We start from the raw sequence: 17,421 nt of genomic DNA, 5'->3' as shown, positions 1-17,421 counted from the left end.
TCCTTACCTATCCCCAATTTGCAAATGAGGAAACTAGGGCTCGGAGAGGCAAAACATCTTGCCCAAAATCACTCAACAAGTTGAGTATTTACCAAAAGGGCACCCCGTGGGAGCAAATTCTCCACTTGTCCCAGAGCGAGGGCCTCGTGGTGTCTTGAAACCACGTCTGTGTAGCACTTTCCGTGAGACTGGAAAAACACGATTCTATTTCAGAAATGGGGAGATGAGGGCTGCGATACCCTAGATCCCCTTAGAGCCACTGATGGGGCCTCTGTAGGACTCACATAAGGGCTTTCTGGGCTCAGTGTCCCTATCTGTGCAATGGGCAGGCTAGACGCATGGCCCTCTGCCCGCTGTGAGTGTTCTAGAACTCTGGTTCCCCCACAGCCCCTCTCAGAATGGCCAGAGCCATGTCCTGCTGGTAAGTGGGGACACCGTTGCCTCTGGCCACAGTGGACATCAGAGGAAGGTGGCCACTGTACTTTCAAACATTCCTTCCAACTTGTCAGCCCATAATGAGCCGGTGAGCTCCTTCTCATTTGCTGACTTTTCTTATAACATTTTAAAAGTTAGTAAATGAAACTTCCCGAGTGAGGACACCATCTCACTGTACCACGACTGTCTCACGTCACAGCTCCCTGATGGCATTTATCACACTTTCTGTTAGTACTACGTTCAGACAAGCATGTACAACTGTTGGCTCACTTAAGCCTCATAAAAATTCTGCCAGGTTCCCAGTATCACCACCTCTGCACAGATGAGGAAACTGGGCTTCAGGGTTCCACGGCTGGTAAGCGGCGGGGTGGGAACCACCTCGTCCTCTTTCTACTCACCACACTGCTTTTATTCAGACACCAGGAAAGGTGGTGCCTCCTCCTGCATTCCTACACTCTGTCCCTGCTGGGATCTAACAAGCTACACAGAGGGGCTCCCCAGATGGGCTGGGTGAGGCACCCCTCAACCAGAACTCTGCCCGTGATGTCAGGTTCACCCCCACCCCCGTACAGCACAGACGTGCGCCCCAGCTCCAAGGTGCCCTGTGTAGAACTGCATGACCCAGTGGGCTGCTCTCCCCAACACAGCCCCAGCCAGTGATGACCCAGGCAAGCAAGTCTTTTGCCATGAACTAAGCACTGTCCTCAGTGCTTTTTCCTTTGTTTCTCACAGCATCTCTAGGGGGGATGACAGATGAGGAGACAAGTGTGCGAAGACTATCTTGTCTGGGTCTCATGGTTGGTAAGTGGTGGAAGCTGGACCAAGGTTCATGCCTCTGTATGTCAGGCTCCCTCTTAGGGCAGAGAAAAGGGAGAAAGGGCACATGGGCCTCAGAAACCTTCCACCTTCAAGACTAGGACCACCCTAGAACCACGTCAATTTTGACCTATCCTGGAGACCTTTGGATCTGAGAACCAGGTACAGTGTCTCCCACGCTGGCCACCTCTGGGAAGCTTGGCAACATAATCCACCAGCCTTTGATCCCTTGATTACTCATCACCATCACTCTGAACTTGACTCCTTCCTCCTCCCCATCACCATCCATAAACTCAGTGAGAGTGCACCCCACTCCACCCAAGCTTCAGATCTGTCAGGATATGGGCTTATACACCGCTTCCCCCCACCCACCTCCTTGAGGTTGGTAGGATTTATGCTTGTTCAAAAACTTGTCCTCTAAGTTCTAGATGGATGCACAATGACTCTGCTCCAGGGGTAGAAGAGACTTTTCAGCCTACGGTTTCAAATATTTTAACCCCTTTATTTTACAACAAGAAAACTGAGGCCCAGAGAATTGAAAGAACAAGAAGTTAGGCGCAAAGTTGGGACCAGAAGTAAGGTGCCCCAGCCTCCAACCCCATGGTGTCCCTCTGGCTCCACAGATGCTCAAAAATGAGAACAAGCGGCTGTGCAAAAATGTGACCTGGCTCATAATTGACTGACTTGGACAAGAATTTTCATCACTTGCTTGCAGCCTCATATGCATACACTGGGTTATTACCTGTGCTCTGTGTAGTCTACCAAGGACCATTCCCACCTAAGCTTGGGAAATCCTGGCTTCCTAGTTTGGCTGTGGGAACTTGCCTCTTGGGTTGCTCAGACATAGAATGGAGTCATCGGGAAGAGATGGGCAAACCCAGTTCCCTGCACCAAGGCCCCCCAGCTTCCCCACCCCGCCACCCTACCTGGCTCCCTACTTGCAGGTGTGCACGTCGTAGATGCGGATGCACTCCTGGCAGCTCACGTAGCAGCACCAGTGGAAGATGCAGTGGCATTTCTCCTTCCGCTTCTCCGTCCTCGTGTTGTGGCCGCGGCCGCAGCAGAGCAGGTCACAGCCATCGATGCCGTGGGAGGTGACATTGCAAGTCCGGTCCCTGGTGCCAAAGGAGCCCGTCTCAGGGTTGGGCTCGCAAAAGTTGGGGGAGTTCTCATAGTAGACCAGGTCCCTCTCGGTGGGTGGCTTGAAGAGAGCGTACTTGGCACGGAGCGTCTCCACCCAGCCGCGGGACTCACGGTGCTTCTCCACCACCATCTCAGAGGCGCTGTCGTACTTGTCCTTGAGGAAGTCACCGATGGCACGGAAGTCGGGCTGGGCCCACCAGCAGGTCTTCACCTCGCAGCTGCCCGACAGCCCGTGACACTTGCACTTGAGGTGCATGTGGTCCAGGATGGTCTGGGGAAGAGGAGTAGCAGCTGGCCCCCAGACTGATACCACCTGGGAACACACCTAGACCCTCCGGCTCCGCCTCTGCCCACCTCCATCCCTAGAGCCTTCTCTATTCCTACGCTGGGCCAGGATGAGAACCGATGGGGGACAGAGGCATGGACCAAAAGAATGCTGACCGCTGTTCCCCTCCCCTTCACACTCCAAGCACTGGCAGAAATCACATCCACTTCTCAAAGCCATAGCAAATAGGGATTGTTATCCACGTTCAACAGATGGAGAAACTGAGCGTGGGAGCTTAAGCGACTCGCGCTAAGTCAAACAACCATAGGAAGGAGTGGAGTCTGAATTCAAAGCCAGGCCCATGGGACTTCACAGTCCTGTAGGAGCTCACAGGATGGGCTGCCTGGTACCTGCTCTATGGGGCCCGCACTGGCTCGCAGGCTGACGCATACGCGGCAGGCAAGACCCGGGTACAGTCCAAGGAGAAAGGAGGGTGAACAGAAGGAGTGACTGTGGGGTACCGGAGGGGATGCGGGCCAAGCCTGGCCCAGGGGAAAGAGGACAGCAGGAAGCCCGGGAGGCACAAGGACCGCTGGAAGGGGCAAGGCGGGGCAGGGGCAAGGGCAAGGCCAGCCCAGGAGAGTCCCGGACAGGGTCAGGAAGGGCCCCGGGCAGGGTTGCAGCGAGGGCGGCAGTTGGCTCACCGTGCGGCCTGCCTCATTGTTGTGCTTGTTCATGGCTGAGCGCGCATCTGGCCTGTTCTCCCGCGCGTCCGCAAACTCCCGGGACACGAGCACCCCGAAGTCGGCGTCCTCACTACATCCGCCCCACTTCCAGCCCTCGCCGGGCGGCCCCTTATGATGCGAATCGCAGCCGCAGATGGTGGAGGTGCCCTCGGCACAGGAGCGCGTGACTGCGAAGGCCACGCCAGCAGAGGCGATGGCGTGAACGAAGGCCGATTCGCGGGTGGCTGCAGGGAGGGAGTGGGGAGATATTGCTCAGACAAGGTCCTGGAACGCGCCCGCCCTGCCTCAATCTTCCCATGCTGGAAAGAGGGCTCACCAGCCCCGAGGGAAGAGGGAGGAACCCAGACTCCCTTCAGACCCTCTTCGGCTGGCCCAACTCCTGGATGTCCCACTTTAAGGTGGGCGTCCCCACTTTATGGATGAGCAAATCGAAACCCAGGGCCGCTATTTAACCCAGCGCCTTAACAGCTGGCAGAACACAGCCTGTTAAGGACAGCTCTGGCAGACTGCGAAAGAGATAAGGTGGTGTGCTCTGTCCTGGCCCAGGCACCCCTGCCCTCCACCTTCCCAAACTCCAGAGACCCCAGCACAGGCCTGAGCCTTCCCAGTCCTGACAGGGGAGGAAGGCCTGGGAACCTACAGCCTAAACCTGCTCAAGTCCTTCCACCCCCCACCTGGATGCACCTGGGCAAACCCCTTTTCTGAGCCTCAGTTACCCTCTTCACAGAATGAGAACAACTTCCTTCTGGCAGCAGAGTTCCTAACCAGGAAGGTGGTAGCCAGCATCCTCCCTTCCCATTCTTCTGTCCACCCAGACAAGGCTAAGGTTTGGGACTGGGAAGACCAAGTTCCCCTGAGAGGAGAGGGACATAGGGCAGTTCCCCTGGTTCTGCCCCAGGGTCCAGCGAAGAAAAAGGAAAGATTCCCAGGAGTCTCCCCGCCCCCCACACACACCTCATTATAACTACCTTTGGGTGCTGGGTAGGCACCAGATTCTGCCCTCCGTGTGCTTTATCCCATTTAATCCTCTTAACCCCAGAGGCAGGAAGTCTAATAGGTCCATTCTACAGACGGTTAGAGGCAAAGGCCTAGAGGCCTGCAGTCCCACGATCTCTCGCCTTACTGGTGAGGGACCCAGAACAGGGTGGTGACCTGTCCAAGGCCACGCAGGTGGCAACACGTCGGGCTTGCCTAGAAGCCAGGGCTCCTGTCCTGAGTGCTGCGGGAAATGGAAGTTTGGCAGACAAGGGAGTCTGGTAACCCCTGGTAGCCATTGTTGACTCTTTCAGAGGCCCCAGCGCCCTCGTGGGACACCTGCAGTGGAGGGAACCGTCCTTCTGTCCCGAGCAGACGGGAGGGGATCGCGGGGCGGGGCGGCCGGCGCGGTGGAGCCCGCGCAGCAAGGGCGGACTGCGGACGGGGGGCCGCCACGGCCCGTGGCGCTGCGCCCTGATCCCAAGCCCGGTGCCCCAATCCCGGCTCCCTCCCACCGTCAGCCCCCGGGGACAGGGGTGCCGAGGTCGGACGCCTCGCTTCCGGCCGAGCTCGCGGCTGCCGCGGCGCCCGCGCCCGGGCCGCGCTCGGTTCCCAGCCCCGGGGACGCGGGGGCGGCGGGGGCGGGGTGGGGATTAGCCTGGGAGCGGCGCTGACAGCCCCGCTGTGCCGGTCCCCGTCCGGCGGGGCCCGCTGGGCCGCTCAATCCGCCTTTGTTCGCGCGGTGTCACACCGCATTACCCGCATAATGCGGCCGCCGGGCCCGGGCCGCCGGGCCGGCCGCCACCGCGTAGCAACGGGCGGCTCCCGCGGCCGGGCCGCGCCCCCGGCCCCGGCGCCGGCCCGCGAAATCCCCATTGAAGCGGCGCCCCCCGCCCCCGCGCAGCGCCGAATGGCCAGAGGGCGTGTGAATGGCGCGGCGGCCGCAGCGGGCGCGGGGCCGGGCCGCGCGGTGGGGGGCGGCGCTCGGGCCCTTTTCAAGCAGCCTAAGCCCCTCCGGCCGCCCGCCCCCCGCCCCGCCCGGGGAGAGCGCTCCCGGGCTGGCTGCGCCGCCGCCTGCGCCCCGCCCAGCCTTCCGGCCGCCGGCCGTCAACCCCTGCGCCCCCCGCCCTGGCCCAGGCGGCTGCTCCGGGAGCGCCCCATCCTGGGGCGTCGGTCCCCGGCCTCCGCGGAAGATGCGCGCCCCGAGCAGAGTGACTCCCTGCCACCTTGGTCTCAAAGCGGTGGCACAGATTAACCCGGGGCAGCCCACCCAGCGGGGGTGGGGAACCGCCCGGCGCTGGACGCCGGGGCGCGTGTGCGTGCGGGGGCGTGCGGGGGCCTTCTTCCCGAGACCGCTTGGCTTACATCAGCTTCCCAGAGGCTCTGACATATGACCCCTCCCCCAACACAAAACTGCCCTCTTGCAGTCTGGAGATGAAGGCATATTCTAGAACCTACAACGGTGATTTAAACCGTGAAGCACAGACTTAAATGGGTAATAAGCTTAAAGACCCGATTTTCACTGGCTAATGTCCCGAGCGGGGAAGAGCAATCAGAAGGTGAGTCTCGCTTTTAGCGAGCGCGTCTAGACGCCAGGCTGTTTGATTAAGCGCTACCTGGCCCGAGGTGGGGCACCGGAAGGCGGTGAGACTGACACACCGGCAAGATCAGGTTTGAAATGCAAACCGCCGCCACTTGGCCCCAATTAGAGGCCAAACCTTTTATGTAAACAAGGAATAATTAGCTTTGGTAACAGAAGCGTAAACAGAATCATCATCCATTGATTCGATAATTGCCCTTCGGTCCCATAACAATAGCCTGTAGGTCGGACATACCCAGCGCTCTTGAGGCATAGGTTAAGGGGTACTGCACTCCAAAATGGGCTCTCGACCCATTCCTCGCCATTAGCCCCACCAAGGTCTCCCTGGCTCTCAGATCCCTTCTAAAAGGAGGTAGGGCCGGGTTCACCGGTTTGGGTGGCAAACCCCTGTTGGTGGCGGAGAATTTAAGCTGCTATCGCAAAGGAGTGGTGGCTGCAGCTGGGATTATTAAATTCCTGGACACTGCAGTTTCTTCAAGAATTGCCCATCTTCAGCCTAGAACTCACGGACCCCAAAGTTCCCCTTTTGGGAGCAGTTGACCCTCTCTCTCGCCCTGGCTTTCATGTTCAAAGTCAAGTTGTGTGACTCTCATTCATTTGAAGCGCAGCCAGTTAGGCTCCCAGGCTGCAAGATGGCGTGGAAGTTACGCAGAGGCCAGAAGTTATGCCCTCTGCCCCATCGCAACCCGTGGGCATATCCAGCTTGCAGGGGCGTGGGAATCCGCAGAAATTTCTCGCGGAAGCACTTGAGGGCAATGCAATGCCACCAGCAACAAGCAGCTTCCTCAGCTCCAGAATTTTCTATATAGGAGGGATCTCGGAGTGGCAATGCTCCCACAGCATCCTAAATCTAGATTTGCATAACACTTAACACAGCATTGGTGAAATGTCACAAATGTCTACATCAAAGCCTGGGGCCACCGCTGTGCAAGCAGAAGGGGAAGGAAGGCTGCAGCCTCCTCCTAGCCTGCCCTGGATCTCAGGATGCTAGAGCATCTCAAGGCTACCCAGCCCCCAGCAGTAGTACCTGGGAAGGTGTGGCAGCCATGGTGACAGCCTGAGTCCGTCCAGAGAAAGACCTGACCCACTTTCCGTGGAGCCTTTGGTCATAACTAGCTTTATCACCCTCCCCTGGGGACCCTGAGCTCAGAGTTGAGGTACCCTGAGGTGGAAGAGTCACTGCGTCCAAATGCCCTCCCCCAACCCACCCCTCATCCACCTCCTACCCCGCCCAGAGACAGTACCTTTGTCAAGGACAGGCCCAAAGATGGCCAGGCTGTCGTCTATGGTGGTGCAGTTCCAGCGGCGGCCCCGGAACTGGTGCTGGCACTCCTGGATGCCCAGCTTCACACCCTCGGCCACGCTGGGCATGATTTCGATGTAATTGCGGCAGAAGCGCAGTTGCTTGGGGACCAGGCCTGGGATGGAGCCGCAGAGCAGAGGCTGAGAGCCCAGGGACGTGTACTGCTGGCCCAGGGCCAGGGACCTGTGGGCACACAGAGGGCAGTGGCACTGGAAGCACAAAGCACACGGCCTGTCATGGGCACCGTTTCTTCCCCGTGAGCCCTTTAGGGTAGGTGGAGCAATAGAACCTGTGAGCCTGAACCCACAGTCCTGAGAAACCGGGCACTCGAATGCCGTCCTCAAAGGGCAAAGGTGTGACCCAGGCAACGTCAGCCCTCTGACGTGGGCAAATCCAGCTTGAAGAGGCCTGGGGACCAGAAACCTCTCATGAGGGCCCTCGGGGCCATTGCAATACCATGACAAGAACCCAGGACTGGAAAGATGGTATTGGAGGCCAGGTCAAGTCCGGCCCAGGCTCTGGGCCAATTTCCCTGGTGGGCATTGAAGAGATTGGTCTGGGCAACCTCCTAGGGAGTCTAGGTTTTTGGGGCCACATGAGACTTCCAATGACCAATGGGAAGGAACCCAAAACTAAAAACAGGAGGCGGCAGGAGCTGGTTCGACCACGGCCCTATCTCAGAAAAAGCAAGCCTTAGTCCCAGGAGGGCGCTTGTACTACATACATACATGTGTGTATGTGCATGCATGTGTGCCTACACACACACACACACACACACACACACACACACACACACCCATAGCAGTGCTCCTCAGCCTCTTCCCCAGGACACTGCCTCCCCAGCCCAGAGTCTCCCAGTGTCTCCCCAGGGAACTGGTGCCTTGAACCAGGTCCTCTGTCCTTTGTCCAGCAGGGCCTCCACGGTCAACTCTTGCAGCTCCCTAGAAATTTCTAGAGTGCTATCTCTCCTCTCACCAGAGACTGGAGTTTGGCTTTGTTTAGCTCAGGGTCAGGAGGAAGAAGACCTCAGATCATACTTCCCCACACAACACTATGTGACTTTGGTCAAGTCACCTCATTCTTCTGCCCTCCATTTTTAAATCAATATCCTAACAACTTCTCTGGTTTTATAATGAGTCAATGGAAGGAAAGGCTTTTGGAGAGCCGGTAGTTTAAACAAGACATATAGAAAATCAAAGTGCTAACTCTTCTACTTTCTCCCCTAGCACGGTAATAGCAGCAATGACATTTTGTGGGAGAAGCTGAGAAAATGATCCTGGGGTCTCCATCAACTTCAAGGCCAATTCCGATCAGCCCTGCAATCAGGGGCAGTGTGAACTGCAAGAAGGAGCACACCAAGGTCCGTCTCTCCTGTTATATTCAGCACTGACCAAAGCCTTAGTTGAGTCCCCCACGCAAAGTGATAGCAGACGCCTTGGGAATAGGATCCAGGAGACCCCAGTGACAGATCAGGAAAAAAACACACAAAAGCTTTCTGGACTAGACACAGGGATGAACCACACACCTGACATTTAACAGCTCCACGATGTGCCCATGATGGGCACCACGGAGGGGCGGCTCTCGGCTCTGTTGTCAGAGAGATGAGGTGGGTTCTCATTTTTCCATTTGCTTATTTATTCTAGGGTCAAGGATTAGGGAACCAGATCTGGAAGTTTGGGTGGGAACATTTATGAGATATGGCCAAATACTGAATGTCAAGCCCTTTTAAGGAGAAGGGGTAACCTGCAGGCCTAACTTACCTGGGAATGGCTGTTCCTGAACTCCCTCATGCTGGCACTGGGCCGAGTCTTTTCCTTGACTGAAACTTTATGACAACCCTATGACATAGGAGGGGCGTCAGAGCAGCCCTGTGTTCCGATGGCTTAGCTCTGCAGATCAAGTAACCAGCACAGACCACAGAGCTGCTAAGGAGCCGCTCATTGGTCCCCAGGCTGTCTGACTCCAAAGCACGTGGGGCAGACCACTGTGCCACCTTTCCTTCTAGGCAATGCCTGCCTGGTTCCTGAGGGGTGGGAATGGCTGCAGGCCTGGCGCATCTGCGCCCTATGCCTTAGCACTGAGTCCGTGCCTGGATAAGATGGAACGGGTCAGCTCAGATGGGCACATGGCACAGAGCACTTGACAGGGCCCTGCAGGTCACTCACCCCTGCCCTGCCCTGTCTATAGTTAGAAACGGGTTTGTGTGGTAATAACGATAAGCAAATCCCTATCACTGATTACCTTCTGGGCTGGTTCTGAGCGTTCACATGACGTAATCCTCACAGCAAGTCTGTGAGGTAGGAACTTTGTTATCACTGTCATGATCCCATTTCACAGATGAGAAACCCGAGGTCAGGGAGCTAAGTAACCTGCCCATCCACAGGGCTGCGCAGTGTCAGAGTCGAGCCTCTCTCCCAGCTCAGGCTGCCTCTCCACATGCTCTTAACCAGGACATCCAGCCCTGCCCTGCCAGCTGCACCAGCAGCCCTGCAATCACTGGGGAGGGAAACTGAGGCAGGGCTCAGTGCGGACGGCTCCGCCACATAGTGCCATGCTGGGATGGAGGTTCAGGAGTGGGGCTCCCCTGGGAAGGAGCCCAGGTCTTTTCCACTCCCTCCTATGACCTTTTAGGATACAAAGCCCTACATGGGGACAGCTGGAGAGAGGAGCTGAGGTAGAGGATGCCACCACCCCCATGGCCACGCCTGTGTTCCTTCCTGAGTATGGAATCATGAGGGCCTGTAAAGGCGTGTGGTGGTGATTGCCTCCTTTCTCCCCATACCATGATCTGGTCTCTGACTGTCCCAGAGCAGCATAGAGAGACCTGGCACCAACCTCCCAGCCTCGGTGTCCCTCTCCTTTGGCCAGAGTACTCCCCAGTCTCCCCACCAGGGCCTGCATCCCTGTCTGTCCCTGGAGGTGTGGACTGGCCCTCCGGCGCCCATGCTCTCCATTAGCCTGGCCTCCTGTCCCCACTGCACACTCCGCTTGGGCAGGCCTCTCCCACAATCACCTCTGGCACCAGAGGTGCTTGCCTCATATCACCCTGCGTTTATTGGTCTGCTCACCAGCTAAGCCAGATTCCTAAGCCTCCAGCCTCCCTTTGCTCGGAGAGATGAAAGTAGAGCCCAAGGAGCACTCGGGGATCCTTCCTCTCCCCACCCCCATGGCTTTCCTTCCTCCTCCTTCTCCTCCCTCTCCCAGCATTTGCCCTGCACCTGTTGGCACCTCTGCAGAACTGAGTACCCTCAAGCTAAGTGGGAGGCTGAGCCCTGGATCAGAATCAGAACCTACAAGAGGAACCCTAAGGGAGTGAAAGGCCCATTATACAGATGAGAAAGCAGAGGCCCCCAGAGAGAAGTGACTTGCCTAAGGCCACACAACCAGATCCGTGGAGCCAGGTTAGCTGGCTGCAGCTGCGTGGAAGGGGCACGGAAGGCGGGGTGAGGCATCGGGAAGTCCCTGCTGGCTAATAATCATCTCTACTTGGGGAGGCTGCTCCTCATCCCAACCCTTCAAGGGGCTTCCTGCTCCCTGGTGTCATCAATCCCCTCCCACAGGGTCCCAGGCAGCCTGCCTAGCCCAGCAGAGCCTTGAGCACTGGGCACTGGCTGGCATGGATGGCTTGGTCGGCCACAAGCCAGAGTTGCTCCCCTAATGTCTCCCAGGAGGAAGACGCCACGGTCCCCTCCACTCCTCTGAGGGTCACCAAGCCCTCGCCAGTTGAGTCCTTCCTGTGGTACAATTGCAGTCTCTCCTCCAACCCAAGTGGATTTTCTCTTACCCTCTGCAGTCACATTTGACACTAGCTATAATAATGGCAACCATTTATTTAGCGCTTATGTGCCAGGCACTTCACATATATTTCTCATTTAATCCTCACAACAGCTCTGTGAGGTGGGTGCTGTCACCCTGTTTTACAGATGAGGAAACAGAGGCACAGAGAAGTTGGGTGACTTACAGAAGGAACTTGCCTGAATTCAGACCCTGGGTTTTTTTTGACTCCAAGTATGATGTCCTCTGAGAATAACTCCCGGCCTCAGTGATGATGAGTTCATCTCCCTCCTCCCACCAAACTGTCTCCTTCCTGCTCACCAGGTCCAACCAATTGTGTTCCCAGAAGCCAGTCTGCCTCAGCTCAAATCCAGCTCTGCTATTTTCCAGCTGCTGATCTCAAGCAATTTATTTAAACTCTTCGTGCCTCAGTTTCTTCATTTGTAAAACAGACATAATGGGAGGTATAAATGATATAAAGTGCATGGTATCAGCAAGCCTTTAGTAAATGGTGGTCACAGGGGTTACCATGTGTTCAGGGGCCATCTCCAGCACTTTGTCTCCTGCCTGTCATCGACCTCATTCCTCCTGCCTTCCCATCTCTGACTTCATAGAGCAAACACATCAGAATTTTCAGAGCCCCTTCCCATCCATCACTAGGAAAAATGCCTTGGATCAGAGCAAAGCTAGCTCCTTGCCCAGCAGCTCCGTCCTAACCAGGGTGGCCGAATAGACGCATGATCTGGCTGAGAGTCGAAGGTGACCCAAAGGGCAAGGGCATAAGGATGTTTTCAGGATTCTTCATTCAAGATTTTCAGCTCAGCTCTGGACATCCTGCCGGTAATTAACAAGGGCGTCTGGTGTTGGGGCTAATGAGACCGTGGCCGTGGGATTGACTGCTGCAGGATAGCTGCCCTCCCCCAAACATGCCCTGCCGCACCCCTGAGCCTGAGCCTCCTACCCACACGCGGCTCACGTCTGAAATTCCAGCACCAGAGACGTGTGTTAGCTCAAAGCTTCTTGTCCGCATTACTGAAATGCACAGTCCCCTAGAGAAGGTCACACAGTGAGCCTCATTCTCCTCAATTCTTTGTCCCAAAGTGTGGGCAGCTTTGATTAGGTAAGTCCAGGGTACTGAATGGACTTGCAGCCTGCTGTTTCACACCTCCATGCCTTTGCACATGCCGAGCCCTCCACCTGGAGCGCCTCTCCGCTGCCCAAGCCCAGGCAGACATCTTACCCATTTTTCAACCTCTGATTCCTGTGTCTCCTCCATTCTAAAGACTTTCATCAGAGGAGTAACCTCTCCTCCCTCTGGATTTTGCCTCTGCCTTATTCAACCCTTCTTCTCTCTAAGCGCTGAACCGATTTGTTGCCAGTTCTATCTGGCTGTGCTAGTGTAAGTTCTCCTGAGGAGAGAGGTTGTGTCTCCTCCCATTCTGCCCCAATACCTTCCCCCAGAACTCACACACACATACACACACATGCAGACGCACACGCACACGCACACACGTCCACCTGGTCCACCAAAAGGCTAGGCACATGATGGGTATTTACTGATTCTCAAGGGAAGAAATGAAGGAAAGAGTCCTTCCCCAGAAGGCCAATCTGCTCACCCCCTATCTTGTAGCCCCTCATCCCCACTTCCCAGGCCTCCAGGCATCCGGAGGTTCTGCCTACACACAGGACAAGACTCCTCGGTTCCTGGTTCCGCTGAGGAAGTTCCTACGTTTAAGACCTGAGACAATGGCTAGGCTCCCAAGGGAGGTAGGGACCCGCCCGGCAAGAGCAGCTGGTGAGGAGGAGGGTGGAGGGCACTGCCATGCCTTCCCAACTGGGCAGTGCTATTTATACCCAGCTCCTGGCCCTGCCCTGCCCAAGGGCCCTGCCACCCTCTCCCTGAAGACAGCTCATCCTCCACCCCAACCACCCACCACCCAGCTGGGCTGAAGACAGACACGGGCAGCCAAGCAGATGGGCAGCAGGTGCCAACAAGCAACAGGCTGCTTGTGAGACCCTGACATTGACCTCTCAGGGCAGAATCCCCTCTCTAAATAGGCCAGACTGACATATTGTCCACAGCCTCATCGGACTCCCACCCTTACCTAAGTTATTTACCTCTCCCCAGCAACACCTCTGTCTCCAGAGGGCTGAACATAGGCCTGAATGGTGAGCACAGGGCTGAGATAAAACTATTAACCAAAGAATTCAGGTCAGTCTAGATGCCGAACTGACTCACGCACGTAACATATGGTGAGACACCAACTAGTGCTCCATGCAGTACATCCTGTCTAGTGACACTGGTATCATTGACCCATAGATTTTGCCATCCACCCAGCAATGGCCTGCCCCGCTGCCAGCTGACTGTGGGTTGTGTGCTGTAAGAGGGTACACACTGTGCTGTCCCTACCATGTTTCGCTTAAGGAACCATTGAAGCCCCACACCCAACCAGGTAGCCTCTCCTGCACCCAAACTTGTCTGTATTTTTGACCTTGGACCCTTCCAACATTGTAGGATTTTTAGAGATTGAAGGGGCCTCAGGAGTCATCTAGGTTAGGGTGTTTCTTATTTGTTGGCCATTTTTTCCAAACACACAAACTCCCCCTGCTCCTTACATAACACAGATAAAAAGAGGGGCCTCTTCCTCAAAGAGCTAAACATAGAACTACTATATGACCAGAAATTCCACCCCTAGGTATAGACCAAGAGAATTGAAAACAGGGACTCAGACAAGATACTTGTACACCAGTGTTCATGGCAGAATTATTCACAATAGCCAAAAGGTGGAAACAACCCAAGTGTCCATCAACAGATGAATAGATAACAAAATGTGATATACATCCATACAATGGAACATTATTCCGCGCTAAAAAGGAATGAAGTTCTGACACAGGCTACGACGTGGATGAACCTTGACAACATTATGCTAAGTGAAATAAGCCAGTCACAAAAGGAAAAATATTGTATGATTATGCTTATATGAGGTACCTGGAATTAGCAAATTCACAGAGTCAGAGTAGATTAGAGGTTGCCAGAGGCTGGGAAAGGTGAGGGGAAGTTATTACTAAATGAGTATAGAGTTACTGTTTGGAATGATACAAAGTTCTCGAAAGAGATAGTGGTGATTGCACAACACCGCAAACACACTTAACGCCACTGAGTTGTACGCTTAAAATGGTTAAACAGCGGAGGGCCTGGAGTCCCATCCCCCAACCTTACCCTCTCCCTCGTCTATGATGCCTCTGCAGTATGCGGTCTGAGAACTGCTAGTCTAATCCCTTCCTTCTCTATTTGGGAAGACTGAGGCCCAGAGGTTTGCCACTTTGCCAGGTCACAGGGCCACATACGGGTGGGGCTTTAGAAAGTGAATCGGAGGACAAAGCCCAGGGAAAGGCTCCAGGGTTTCCCGTCTCCTCCCTCCAGTCTGGTGGGGGGGTCGGGGGAAGCTCCATGGCCAAGCCTCCCTCAGTCATGTCTTTCTTGGAGCCATGGTTCCCTCACCCTCACCTTTCCCCATGGCAAAGCCTAACCATCCCTGCCAGCCATAGACAAGGCACCTTATGATTCTCGCCCAAAGAACTTATGTCTCTTAAAATGACTGTCATGGGGGCTGGGAGGGAGGAAAGAAGGGAAGGAGGGAGATGGAAAGGGGAAGGCATCAGAAACCACCTCCCTTGTGGTCATTTGTCTCTTCCCCAGAGTGACCATCGTGTTTCTGGAAACCTTACAATAGCCCAGTGCTTGGTGCTCCACCTGCTGGCTCCTGGGCAGTACGGGGCTGATGCCCTTCCTGCTCTGGGGTTCAAAGGGGCCCCACCTTGGCCTGGGGCATGACGGAAACTTCCAAAAGGGGAAGGAAAAACTTGAAAAAATGGGCATGAAGTAGAGAGCCAAGCGTTGGCCTTGGAACTCAAGACTACCACTTTTCCGTTTAGGTCAAGAGGCCACTCAGGGCTGGTGAATGTCATGAGGGGAACCTGACAAGTTAAGGAACACATGTGCCCAGTGGAGCAGGACAGAGGTGGGGCCTGGGGGGCCTGATGCATCAATTCCTGGAGCTTCCAAAGAGATGAAACCCAGAGTGTGGAGGCAATCACTGGTCCTAACATGGGAGGCCACATCTTCTTATCTGGGGCCACTCACCCTGATGTCTCAGCAGGGAGCTTATGACAAAGTGTGAGGAGGGACCTAAGTCAAGATTCACAAGTTTCCTCGTCCCTCTTGGTTGTCCCTGGAGCAGACATGGGCCCCATGGGTGCTAAGCACAGCTCTATGCCCTCCCAACCCAACCCTGCACTACACCCATCTCAGTACAGGACAAGGGTAGGGAGTTGCTTCTGAATACAAAGAAGCTCATGTGGTTCCATGGTCCACAGATGAGGCCTAGATAACCCATCAGATGCCTCTTTCATCAAAGAAGCAGGGAGAGCTCTCTGGACCTTTCCTCATCAGTCATTGTTGGTTCATTCACTCAGCAGGCATATATGGGCCATCTGGTTCTCATGTGCCTCCAGCTGGGCTGGGGCACCCTTATTTATGTATGGGAAGGGAAGGGAAGGGGAGGGAGGAGAGGGAGAGAAGGGAAGGAAGGAAGGGAAGGGGAAGGGAAGAGAAGGGTCCACACACTGAGCTAGGACCCAGAATCCAGAGAAGAGTCAATGAAGAAGCAACTGCAAGAGCTTTTAACCCCGGGAAGGCCCAGGCCCCACTGGGCTTCCCATCTTGATTCAGTCCCAGACATGCAGACCAGGGCCCCCATGAGAGCAATAATTATGTGGAGTGACTGGAGGTGCCTGCCCTTGGGAGAGTAGGTTAAAGTCTTCCTTTGGTAAACAAATTCACCCCTGCCTATTCACTCAACACACATTTGAGTGATGACTAAATTGGGCAGAGTGCCAGGCCTGGGAACACAGAGATGAATTAAGCCACACCCATGGAGTGCCCAGACCAGGAGGCATCTGTCAATAACAGACCAACAAGCACCTTTCCAGCACCTGCTAGGTCTGTCACTCATGCGCTCACGCGGCGAGTGCCAAGATTGAGTAACAGAGGGTCCCGAGGCCGATGTAACTTACAACCCAAGTAACCACCATGCCACAGAGTGCACTGCAGGAGCAAGGACAACCTGGATGGGAGAGGAGAGAGGGTCCCAGCCAGAGGTGATCAAGAAGGCGCTGTGGAGGAGCAGCTGCTGAGCTGGTGAAGGATGGCGGGGAGGATGGCTGGGGCTCCCTCAGGAGGAGTGGGGGTGGCAGGGAACAGGCCCAGGCAAGAGTCAAGAGCAAGAACAGCAGCTGGTCCACCCCGCTGTAGTCCAAGGACTATGCAAAGAAGGGGAAAAGGCCCCTGAATGCTGAACTTAATTCCAGCAACCTGGGCAGCCATTGAAGGTTAGGCAAACTCTAACTGCAGAATGGGCCAGGGGCTGAGCACTAGAGACTGAAGGCTGGGAAAGCAGACCAGAGGCCATTGTGACAGTTTGGGCTAAGGAGAGTCTCAGGCCTGGTGACAGATTACAGCCCACCCCCTGCCCCCCACAGGGGGACAGGTTTCAGTGGTCCAGGGTGAGTCTCTTGTGTGGCTGGGGCTGAGCACCACATGTCTAGGTTAGCAGGGTCTGTGGCAGTGGGTCTCCGGATGGTGGCATTGGGAGCAGAGAAGAAGCAGTGGGTAAGGATGGGCAGCTGTTTGGTCACATGGGAAACAAGAGGAAGGAAGAAAGGATGACCAAGCTTTTGAGCCAGGATGACCAGGAAGATGGAGATGACATCAACCAAGAAAGAGGTGAAGCAGGTTTGGAAACAAAGAGAAGGAAGTTTGGGGGGGCGGGGCGCAATGAGACTTCTAGGCACCACGTCCCAACAGTGCTGAAGGTGCGAGCTAGAGCCCAAGATGGAGGCTAGAAATTCAGATTTGGGAATCTTTGTCCTGAAGCTAACAGTAAAATGATACTTGAGGCCTCATCATCCCCACTGAACACATAAGAAAAGGTGAGACGACTGGGAGCCTCACAGTGGAGCACTGGATGCCATGTGCCAAGGGAGGGGCCCCAGTGGTGGCTTGAGGAACGCAGGGCTCCCCGGGAGGGGGGACACCGGGATGGGGGCCAGACCTCACACCCAAGGGCTAGAACTTCAGGCCAAGAGGTGGGCAAGTCTCTCCTGAAACTCTGCAGGAGGCAGGTCGGTCTGGCCTGGCTCTGCCAACATAGGCACCAAGCGCCCAAGTTTGGCTTCTGTCTCCCTGATCGGGTCCCAGGGAGGCTCGTGGCCGACATACTTGGACAGTGAGTCATCTCGCTCTTCCTCTCCTCGGTTCCTTCCCTCTTCCACTTTTGTCCCCACCTTCCTCCCTGCACCCTAA

The 17,421-nt window shown here is 55.6% G+C and overlaps 1 protein-coding gene across 1 annotated transcript in view; it reads right to left on the bottom strand.

Annotated features, from left to right (window-relative positions):
• WNT3 (Wnt family member 3) overlaps positions 1 to 17,421 on the bottom strand; it is a 45,578-nt gene that overhangs the window by 1,335 nt on the left and 26,822 nt on the right. The window contains exons 2-4 of the mRNA XM_039846805.1: positions 7,225 to 7,466; positions 3,364 to 3,629; positions 2,178 to 2,665 (exon numbers count right to left, since the gene is read on the bottom strand). Coding sequence (XP_039702739.1) covers positions 2,186 to 2,665; positions 3,364 to 3,629; positions 7,225 to 7,466 — 988 coding nt within the window. The 3' untranslated portion in view covers positions 2,178 to 2,185. The remainder of the gene's footprint in view (positions 1 to 2,177; positions 2,666 to 3,363; positions 3,630 to 7,224; positions 7,467 to 17,421) is intronic.

Source organism: Pteropus medius, unplaced genomic scaffold, assembly GCF_902729225.1.
Source record: "Pteropus medius unplaced genomic scaffold, Ma_sr-lr_union100, whole genome shotgun sequence".
NCBI lineage: Eukaryota > Metazoa > Chordata > Mammalia > Chiroptera > Pteropodidae > Pteropus > Pteropus medius.
This window is presented reverse-complemented; position numbering and strand designations above follow the sequence as displayed.